Genomic DNA, 11,077 nt, shown 5'->3' on the forward strand with positions numbered 1-11,077 from the left:
TAATTAAAACAATTTTAATTTGGCAATATCATTTGCACTCTGCTTCAGTATTGCTTTTAAATTCAAAATTTTACTTTTAAATCATTGTTTATGTCATGATGTCAAAAAAGTATTTGTTCACGATCAGAATGAACGGACGAGCGGCTTGGGGGCGGAACATTGTGATACGCGCGTGTTTCTACACGACGGAGTTTGTGGGCGCAACTCAGTCACGCTGTTGTTTACAGTGGGTGTGCTGCAGAAAAGTTTTGATTTCTTCTCGCTGCAGTAAATAGTCCAGCTGCTCGTTTACTTAATAGGTAAAGCAAACACGACACGCCTTAAAAAACTTGGCTTTGCGCCACAATACAGCATTTTTATTCAGTCTATTCAACGCTAGCAATGAATCGAGCTTAAGTTGTAGCTTTTATCTTCGCTTTGTTTTCATATTCAGTTATATTTGTGCAGGTTTTTATTAGTTTTTGCTATTTTTTTTCAGTTACTTTTTGCATGAAGCAAAAATCTGATCATCTGTTTTCTAGAGTTAAATGTGCTTTTACAAACAGAATGATACAAAATCCCTCAACACTTAAATGATTTAGGTTTTCAGAGACCTAAGATTTGTTCCCAATAATTAGACTTTTTATTTATTTATTTATTTTACCCCGGCATGTATAACCTGCTTTAATTTTGTTCTCTTACAGGTGGATTAAAAGCTCAGTAACTCTGTGACTGGAGGTATAGTTTATTTAAACTATGAGACCAGATATTTTAAACAACAGAGAGATAAAGTTTTATGTTTCTATATACACTTGGAAAAAAATCTGATAAGAACTGAACTAACCGGGATTAAGATCAACATATTTCTGAAATGTTTTTTACAAACACATCTGGTCTGTTTATTTCAATTATTTAATTTAATATGTATTAATGTAATACATATTAAATATTCACCAATTGACTGTCTCAATTGGTGAATATTTATTGAGGTTTATGTTGTAAATAAAAAAAACAAGTTTTGATTAAATCCATTGATCAGTGTCTCTTTCTGCTCTCTTTTCTTAGGCATGTCTCAGGACAGTCAACATGGCAAATGGACCATCTCCAGTAGTGATGATGATGATGAGGATCTCCCTCCCTCTGGGACTACAACACCCCAGTCCCGTCTGCCGGTTAAATCCAATCTCAGGTCTCCCTCTCCAGTTCAGGTGTCGGTTCCTGCGGAAGTAAAAGCAGAACCAGCCAAACCTGCTGCAGCTTCACTCATGTTGGGTTCGGAAGCGAGACAGTCGGCCGCGAAGAACCAGCTCAACCCGGTGAAGTTTGAGCGAAGCCCCTCGCTGGCGGGAAAGAGGAAGAGCGATGCCTCAGAAGGCTCAGGCTGGGCCCTGTCGGACAGTGATGACGATGATAAAGATGTAAAAGAGAACAGTCTGAGAAGTTTGCCAAAGAAAGAGCCTTCCAGTCCCAAGACGAAGAAACCAAAAGTGAAGGAAGAGCGTCCCCCGAGCCCCCACGGCAGACTCTACTACATCGATGAGCCGCAAGACTTCTTTGAATCCAGCACTCCTTGTCTTAACGACACGTACAGGTTCTACCTCAATAAAGTCACCGGCTTGGACAAAAAGTACAACACAGGGGCGCTGCACATCAGAGGTGAGTTTTTAGTTGTGTAGGAAAGTCTGGATCATCAGTAATACACATACTATTACTGACACGCTGCTATGGAAACTTTGTAATAAAATCATTTTTTTTTCTGTGCAGACATTCTCTCACCTTTATTTGGAACTCTAAAGGAGTCTGTTCAGGTATGTCTCTCTGGTCATCTTTTGAGCTATTTTTAAAGCATTTCCAGTGGTCTTTATATTATGTTTTTGCAGGTTTTAGTATAAAAAACTGTTTCGTTTTCTCTGACATAGTTTCTGAAGAGCAGCAATAGTTCATAAGAAATTCCCCTTTGAGTTGTGTTGTTGCAGAGCAACTCCGCTCCCTCTTCCCCTTACCCATTGCAGAGCGAAGCAGGCATCTTGTGTATTTTTTCAAGTCACAAATACGCTTTTTCAATCCCCTGATTCACAACAGTATCATAAAAGAAATACTCAAAAGTGCAATTTTAAGCTTAATTTTATTTACAGATTTATCAGCAAAATGCCACAAGAAATGTTAAAAACAACATTTTCACCAGTGTGTCTCTCAAAGTGATCCTGCCCCTCTTTTATAGTTTAACTACTGCTTTGACATTCCATGGATGGTTCAGCAATACCCACCGGAGTTTCGGTAAGTCTCACATTTTCTCGTCTCAAATTGTTCTGTCGTTATAAGGTCTGATAGTGTCCACATTTCACAGCACTTCCACTCCACGCAGAGACTATAGAAGTCTAAAATTGGTACCACTTTAGCTTAAGTAAAACAAATGATAAAACAAACAGACAATTTGCTTTTTGTTTCAAAGAGATCGTCCGGTTCTGATCGTACATGGAGATAAGAGGGAGGCAAAAGCGCGGCTTCTCCAGCAAGCTCAGCCCTTTCCTCATGTTCGTTTCTGTCAGGTATGGAATCATTGATGCACAGAGCTGTTCTATGAAAAACTCTGAGGTTCAGCTTTTCCCAGCAGAGCAGTTCTAGTATTTGTTCAGTTATTTATTTGCTCTGGAAAACTGTTCCTACACCAGAACCGCCTCTTTTCTGACCCTTCAAATGTCTGAACAAAAGTTTAAGTATGTGAATTGAAAAACAAGTTTTTATAGCTAAAATTGGGTGTCAAATATCCTGTCTGACTTTCGAAGAAATATACCACAAAAACGCCAATTTAGGCAATAAATAACTAAGTAAGAAAAAAACGACATACAGTATAATCTCAAAACAAGATTGAGTGTGAAAACAGGATCAATTATTATGAGTTTTCATGTCTTGGTTAGATTGAATTTTTTTTTGCAGTGCAAGAGTTGAACTGTTTTTTATTTCTTTTGTTTAATGTTTAATCATTGATGTGAGTTGCTGGGAAATAACTTTCAGCTGCTGTTGTAAAAACCCTCAAAAAATGTCATTCTGATAAAAGTTAAAAGGTTATATCTACATTAACCCGTTCAAATGTATGTCATAAGAGGTATTTAAATGGAATCTATATTTCCTAAATGCCACTTTTTAAAAATCTTTAACAGGCCAAACTGGACATCGCTTTCGGAACTCACCACACGTAAGCAACCCTCTGTTTTATTGGCTCACTAGTGTTTTTTTATTCTTAAAATGTGCTTAAATTATCCTAATGAAATGGTATTTAACATGCACTTAGATTTGCTTTAACTTCTTGAGTGTTTTTCAAGACAATCGAGGCCAAAGGGATTCATTCTAATGACAAAAATGTTATTGTATGACTTAATATAACACAAATGTAGTATAACTTAACTTCCCCTGATTACTTTATTCATGTTCAAGTCTATTTTCCTCTAAACAGAAAATAAGAATTTAAGCTGTTTTGTTTTAAAGTAAAAATATTCACTTGATTATCATCAGTCTTCTTGCATTTTTCCATGATTATCCTGCATATTGAAACTATTATAGAAAATTAAAAAACCAAATGACATTTTAGATCCCCAACAGCTGTGTTTAATTGTCAGAATTAGTAGTTCATGTATAAATAACATGCATCTATGCCATCTGTCTGTGCAGGAAGATGATGTTACTGTGGTATGAAGAAGGCTTCAGAGTCATCATCCTCACATCAAACCTCATCAGAGCCGACTGGTATCAAAAGACACAAGGGTGAGTCTTTATTCTACATTTAGTTTAGTTGTAAGGAGGCTGCAGATTCACGGCTCCAAATTCCGAGGAAGACAGTTGTTAAAATGAAGAGAAGCCGAATTAGTGATTGAAGCTGAAGCAGATGTTGCTTTATTGTTGAAAGTTTTCTGTCTTCATTCTTGCATCTGAATAACGCCTGAAGAGTGACTGAATGCAAGCTTGATTAAATACGATTAAAACACTTTTATTCCATACTATAGGATGTGGATGAGTCCTCTGTTTCCACGGTTACCGGCAGACAGCAGTTTGAGTGCAGGTGAGTCGCCCACCTTCTTTAAGAGGGACCTGCTGGACTACCTGGCTTCGTACCGGGCTCCAGAACTGGAGGAATGGATCCAGCGCATCAAAGAGCACGACCTGTCCGAGACGAGGTAGACCGACTCTCAAACACGGCAGGAGCGCTGAGCTCTAGTTGGGGCTCATCACACTCTTTTGTCAGGGTGTATTTGGTCGGCTCCACTCCAGGAAGGTTTGTGGGTCCAGACATGGAGCGCTGGGGCCACCTGAGGCTGAGGAAGGTACTGCACTGTATTCCTTTCTCTTTGAATTGCTCTTAATGTGAGTTAGACATTTTCTTCTGTCTGGATTATGTTGTTTTTTACACTGACCTCTAAACCTGTACATTTCAATTTACTCTGCAGAAACACTGTGTTTTGGTATATAGTTCAAACTTCAAAGTCTTGAAATAAGATCAAACAAACTTAAAAATAACTTTTCATTAATTTGTAACAACTTGTTTTAAGACAATAAATCTAAAATGTCCAATTTTAAGCAATATCTATTAAAAAAAACATGTTTTTATTGACATAATTTGAAAATTGTGAGTGATCTTCCAAGAAACAAACCTTAAATTATGGAAACTGGACATTTTTATTTGACTCAGAATATTTTCATGTCATTTTTTGGAACAAATTGATCTTAAGATCTGTCATACTGGTCTTACTTTAAGTAAAATAAAGATGGTTGGATGTTGTACCGTTTAAAATATGATATAATTAGTGGAAAAGGGGTATTAATATATATATATGTATAAGACTAAAAGATATAAAACTCTTGTTTATGAGCAACACTTGCTTATTTTAATAATATCAAATATCATAGTAGTTTACTCTGAATATGAGTGTTTATAGCAAATTTCAAGATTTTTGTCTTAAAAGGGCAGAACATCACAACTTATTTTAAGAAATGTCACCATGACAAATTCTACTAGTTCTTAAAAAGATCCTCTATTTATTATTTCAACTTGTTTCGAGGACATTTAAAGAATATTTATGAAGATCTGCTTGATACACATTCATTTGGTCTCATTTAATTAAAAATATTAATCTTGTGGTAACATATTAATTAAATTTTTTTGTTATATATTTTGCATTCTTGTTAGCTTTTGTATGAGCACACAGATCCTGTTCCTGGTGAGGAACAATGGCCTGTGATTGGCCAGTTTTCCAGCATTGGCTCCATGGGATTGGATAAAACGAAGTGGTTAGCAGGGGAGTTTCTGCGCACAATGACTACGTTAGGGAAGTCCTCCTCACGCCCAGACCCTCCTGTGCTGTTGGTAGGTTCTCCAGTCTCTTGTTCTGATAAAAGAATGACAAATATGTTCATTTTTATGTATTAAAACAGTGTGAGTATATGCTAGATCTAAACAGTCTTTATTAAAAAGACACGTTAACTGACTTTATGACTGTTTACACATTTAGATATCTCATTTATGTGTCATTAAGTCTGTTAAGAAATGAGCCTCTCCTCCACAGCTCTATCCAGCAGTAGAGGATGTGAGAATGAGTCTGGAAGGATATCCAGGTGAGTGTTTTCATCATTTCAACTCAACGTAACATTAAACCTCATGTCAGAGATTCACTGACAGCAGTTTATCGTTCCATAGGTTTGTGTTCTGTTGAAAATGATTTTTTTTTTTTTCTTTCCAGCTGGAGGTTCTCTTCCGTACAGCATCCAGACGGCTCAGAAACAGCTCTGGCTTCACTCCTACTTTCAGTAAGTTCACGTGCACCAATCATGTTCAGTCACTCGCTTTAGTATGCGTGAACCAGAACATTTCCTCACATAGGTAATCAAGATACAACTTCCTAAAATGTTGCTTGGAACCTTAAAAATCATCAGAAATGATGTGACAATTGATGATGTGAAATATTTAACTGGAATAGAGAACTCCACCCTTAAAAACAAGGTGTTTCAACATGAAGGACCAATCCTCCATTAAAATAAAATCATTTTAAATTAAATAGATAAAATTAGATTAATTTATGTGAAATAAAATGGAAAAGATGAGAATCAAATTAAATCAATTAAAACAAATAAAATAAAAAGAAGAGCTTTGAGGTTCTACAAATAAAACCTTATTTGCTGATGTAAAACTGAACAACATCTAATAACACAACTTTCAGTTTTTCTTTTAAGCTTTCTGTTTGTCAATCCTCCATTATAAAAAATGTCCTCAAAACAAGTAAAAAAATATAGAATACTGGATTTTTTTCCAGTCTTATAAAATCTACCAAATAAGCTGTGATGTTGTGCCCTTTTCAAACAAAATACTAAAATTTGCTATAAATACTTTTATTTAGATAATTTGTTCCAATATATACACATTATGTCTTACAATAAACCTGTATTGCTCAAAAAATAGTTTTATATCTTTAAAGATGGTATATTTATACACTTTCCCCCACAAAAATGTCTTATTTCAAGTATTGCAGTCCAACTATTTTTAGTTTTATAATCATCTTTAAAAAATTGAAATGCACATAGATATTGTTTAAGAATTGTACATACTGTAAGTTAAATAAAATATTCAAGTTTCGTTATATCTGGTAAGTCTCTTTCTTGAAACACCATTGACTAATATAAATTAAACTTCTGCTTAAATATAAAAAGATTCCTTAAGAAGCTTTATTAACAGATTTACAAACATAATTCGTGTGTTTATTGGGTTTTAGTGAGACATTTATTTGCACAAAAAGCTAAATAAGGTTTTTTTTTAGCATATTTAGTAAGATTTATTAACATCTAAGGTGAGACCTTGTCTAGAAAGCCCATAATAATAAACTGCTTACAATATTAACTATATTTTTGAACATTGTATTGAGTTTTTGCAGCACCTATCTCAAGGGTTAACACTTTTTTTCATTAGAAATGTTGCTTTAAACAAGGTGTTTTAAAGATCTAATGTCTCTACAAGATTTTTTTGTTTTAAAACAAGTTCTTAGATCTTACTGCAAAGTTACTAGTAAGTTAGTTTTGTCTTTTATCAAGTGTAACAGAATATTTTAACTAAAAACTAGGCAAAAGTACCTGGTGAGATTTGTGTTTTTTGCAGTGCAGTGAGGCTAGCTAACTTTTACTTGTGAATCACAAGCTTTCTAATTATAATATTTGATGTTTAGAGTTAACATTATAGTGGTATGGTTTGTAATATAGAGAAAGAGAAATGTAAAGTTTCTCTAATAAAGTTAATGGATAGAAACTGGTACCGTGCACTGATTTGTAGGCTGCAGTCTACAGATATAATTATATTATGCAAATTAATGCTTGTTATTTTATGTTTTTGATTTAAACAGTTATGCTAATTCCAATGTGCTTTACATTTATGCCACATTGCATTACTTGGTCATACTGGATGTAAAATTATTCTGAGTTTATAAATATGTTAAAATGCATTTGTTCAGTTTTTGATTGAAAAAAAATGAGAACATACAATAAAAAAACATAGAAATATCAAATCTATTTAGATTTTAATTCATAAATTGATTGATTGATCCTTTTAACGTTATATTTGCTTTGAATCATAAATAGACATATTTGCAGTCAGAGTACATGAAGCTTTCAATCCATTAAATGTAATGTTTGTCAAATACGGTTTGATTATTGCTTGAATAGTAGTGGGAAGGAGCAAACTTATATAATCCAACCTCTGTTATGTTTTACTTAAATGTTTTTTTTCATTGTAGACATGTTTTCTCACTGTATGTGAATGTTTGTGTGTTTAGTCGTTGGAAAGCAAATGCAACAGGGCGGAGTCACGCCATGCCTCACATCAAGACCTACATGAGGGTCTCTCCAGATTACACCGAGCTCGCCTGGTTCCTCGTCACCAGGTGTGTTCTCGCTCCATTTTGTCCTTTTTGAAGTCTGTCACTTTCACTACGTGCTCTTTCTGGAATAATCTAAGATTTCATAATGTCATATGTCTTGAATCTTGTCAGTGCAAACCTTTCCAAAGCAGCGTGGGGTGCCTTGGAGAAGAACAACACCCAGGTTATGGTGCGTTCGTATGAGCTGGGAGTCCTCTATGTGCCGTCGGCCTTCGTAAGTTCAGCCAATAAACCTTAAAGATCCACTTCAGTTATCTTTTGATTTATTATAAAATAGTTCTTAGTCGTCTTTTAATTATGATTTTGACATTTTTAGCCAAAATAAAAAAAAACTTGTTGTTTTCAAGGACATAGTTTTTGTAGAGCGGCAGTAGTTCATCAGAAATTTGTCTCTAAGTAATGTCCCCTTTCCCCTTCCTGCTACTGAGAGCTCTCTGTTTACACTTCTCTAGCCATCTTACAGCCTTCACAACCCCAACCTAACATAACCAGTACAACTAAAATGGAGAGCAATATGCAGCCAGTTTTTAAGATTCAAAGGGTTTATTGTCATTTGTACAGTAAGGAGGAAACAGGTTTCTCTATACAATGAAAATCTTACTCTGCAGCTCACTCTGAATCCCATAAAAAACAAGGTTAATAAAAAATAAGATAAACATCTAAAAAGAAGACAAAGGATATTTACAGGATGACTAAAAGGGCATAGTAGCAGCTTAATATTAATACAAAATATAAGAAATAAACAATAAACTATGAATCTGTAAATGACTAAAGATATTTACAAATCAGCTGTTGACAATGCAGCCAGTTTTGATCCAGATTCCAGCTCATTTGAATAAAGGAATACTCAGAAATGCAATTTTAAGCTTAATTTTCATTATATATGTCCTCCATCATCAGAAAAATGCCATAAGAACGCGTTAAAAATACCAAAAACACAAGTTTTCATCAGAGTGGATCTTTAAAAATTCCATTTGTCCTGCACGTGTGACTCTAGTGATGAAAAATGTGATTTATTTTTTTTTTTGACAGAATATGAAGACATTCCCAGTTGAAAAGAGAGCGTTCCCCGTCTCCTCATCCACGTCTGGGTTCCTCGTGCCTTTTGACCTCCCACCTACACCGTACGCTGCTAAAGGTGCAGTTGTTTTGTTATAAATCTGCTTGCAATTGTGTTTCATTAAACCAGTGTAAAAAATGTCAACCTAGCTGAGCTTGAGACTGGAACTGTAGCTTTCTTCTAGTAAAAATGTAATTTCTCTACTGCAAAAAATATATTTTAAAATCTGTTATTAGGTATTTATTTATAATCTAATGTAATCAAGTACAGTACAATCGTATAGTGAAATATTTGTTATCCCTATGGAGAAATATTAAGTGTAAAATGATCAGTCTGTAAATATACATTTTGCTTTTTTTAATCCCCCGATGTTTACAGATAATAACTTATACACATTATCTCTGTAGCTTAATTTGAAATGTTTTTCATTTGAAATAAAAAAGAAATGTAAAATTCTAAATAAATAAAAGAATTAAGGATTAAAAAAACAAAAGAACAAATCCGACTATTGTGTTACAACATGTTCAGCTGTGTGCGAGGTTTTTTTCTGTCTTTTAAATCAACAATAATTTGTGCATTTCACTTTTTTTAGATCAGCCCTGGATCTGGAATATTCCATACAGCCAGGAGCCTGACACCCACGGCAACATCTGGATTCCGTCCTGAATGTGTCCGTCACTGAACTCTGTAAACCTGTTAGTACTGTGTGTAGCTGTTTGTTAGTAAATCATATTTTTTTTTACTTTTAATGTAGTCTCACATTTTCTAATAAAAAATAAAAAGACAATATCATGTTACTATTGATTTTTAACTTTTTTTTTCCAAAAGCAGTGACATACACTTACAGGTTGCTTATCATTTATTTGGTTGAATGCTACAATATAAACACTAAAAAATGACCCCTTACAGCTGAAATGTTTAAGTCACCTCTGCTCACAACTGTTTTAAAAGGTTATTTCAGGAAGTAAGGAGAGTGAGACTCCTGCATAATTACACTCTCTACATTGTTTTATAACCCTAATTGTTAGAGTAGACTCAGCATTACATTTCTCAAGCACCCTGCTAATGATTATGATGTCTCAACTGTTTTGATTAATAACTGAATAATAAAATAAAAAAAATTTGGAGCTATAAAGCTGAATAAATGTAGTTTATTTTCTATCTTTTAATGGCATTTAGGAGGAAAAACTTTAGGTTCAGTAAAATAAAAAAACTTGGTCTTCTGCATTTATTGTTATCAGTTGTAGTTTAATTGCATCGTAGTACCAAAAGGTTTTTTAAATGTATTTCTGTTTCAAAATACAGAAGATTAAAGTAAAAATTGACAATGGACATTTTTCATTGTGGCACATTAGCAAAAACACATAAAAAACATAACTTTAAAAAGTATCTGTGAAAAATAAACAGCTGAGGGAGACTGAAATATTTTCTTTGTCCACATTAAATTAAAAATTAAATTATGTAAATTTATAGGGGAAAAATAGGATTTTGAAATAAAGCCAAGACCAGAATGAATCAAATTCATTTCTACAATAACTACAAAAAAAAAAAACATGCCGTAAATGAAAAAATAATAAAGTATAATTCTTTGTACACTACTTTTTGATTAATTAAACTCATCGTCAACAAGCAGGAAAAAGCAATATGGGGCTCTAATTTCAGCATTTTTATTGTGTTTTTAAATCGTCTTCATTGTAATTTTTTTAAAGATTTTAGTAAATCCTTTAATATGATCATTTAAAGGATTTAAAATGTAAAAAATCTCCTTATGGTTCACAACAAACATCCTGAACTGGCATTTTCAAGGCTCCCAGCTGGTAAAAGTGGTCTTCACATTCCTGTACAATAAACTTACTGAACTACAATTCCCATGTGTCCTTGCGTGATTATCAACATGGCGTCTGTCTGCCGGACAAAAGGCGAATGTGGTTGACGGCGGATTGAAGCCCAATTAGAAGCAGGGGGGAGACATTTTGGGAAAACTGTCAGTCCTTGCGCCTCAAGGCACCAGATATATGATCAAACCGCCGCCTGTGGAGGCTCTCGGACTGGAATAAGGTGAGTCCTGAAGCTCCAACTGCAGCCCTCTTCAAACGCCCCAGCTAACCTGGAGCGTTTCTCTTTT

The 11,077-nt window shown here is 34.3% G+C and overlaps 2 protein-coding genes across 5 annotated transcripts in view; both read left to right on the plus strand.

The window, feature by feature from the left end:
* Positions 1-159: 159 nt before the first annotated feature.
* On the plus strand, positions 160-9,749 carry tdp1 (tyrosyl-DNA phosphodiesterase 1). 2 transcript variants are annotated; one of them, XM_024295597.2, is made up of 17 exons: positions 160-299; positions 684-717; positions 1,045-1,635; positions 1,744-1,787; positions 2,201-2,256; positions 2,432-2,528; positions 3,141-3,175; positions 3,649-3,741; positions 3,981-4,151; positions 4,220-4,298; positions 5,162-5,338; positions 5,538-5,586; positions 5,712-5,778; positions 7,788-7,895; positions 8,004-8,106; positions 8,925-9,030; positions 9,545-9,749. In XM_024295597.2, the coding sequence occupies exons 3-17, from the start codon at positions 1,047-1,049 to the stop codon at positions 9,616-9,618; spliced, it is 1,848 nt and encodes a 615-aa protein (XP_024151365.1). In that variant the 5' UTR covers positions 160-299; positions 684-717; positions 1,045-1,046; the 3' UTR covers positions 9,619-9,749. The 2 variants fall into 2 exon arrangements, with proteins under 2 accessions (XP_024151365.1, XP_024151366.1); XM_024295598.2 differs by lacking the exon at positions 684-717 and having other exon boundaries at positions 172-299.
* A 149-nt stretch (positions 9,750-9,898) lies between these two features.
* Positions 9,899-11,077, plus strand: part of LOC112160792 (homeobox-containing protein 1) — a 19,822-nt gene continuing 18,643 nt past the window's right edge. For all 3 annotated transcript variants that reach the window (XM_024295599.2, XM_024295600.2, XM_024295601.2), the window contains exon 1: positions 9,899-11,010. The gene's annotated coding sequence lies outside the window, so the exon portion shown is untranslated. The remainder of the gene's footprint in view (positions 11,011-11,077) is intronic.

The sequence above is a fragment of the Oryzias melastigma genome, linkage group LG3, assembly GCF_002922805.2.
Source record: "Oryzias melastigma strain HK-1 linkage group LG3, ASM292280v2, whole genome shotgun sequence".
In the NCBI taxonomy this organism is placed as follows: domain Eukaryota; kingdom Metazoa; phylum Chordata; class Actinopteri; order Beloniformes; family Adrianichthyidae; genus Oryzias; species Oryzias melastigma.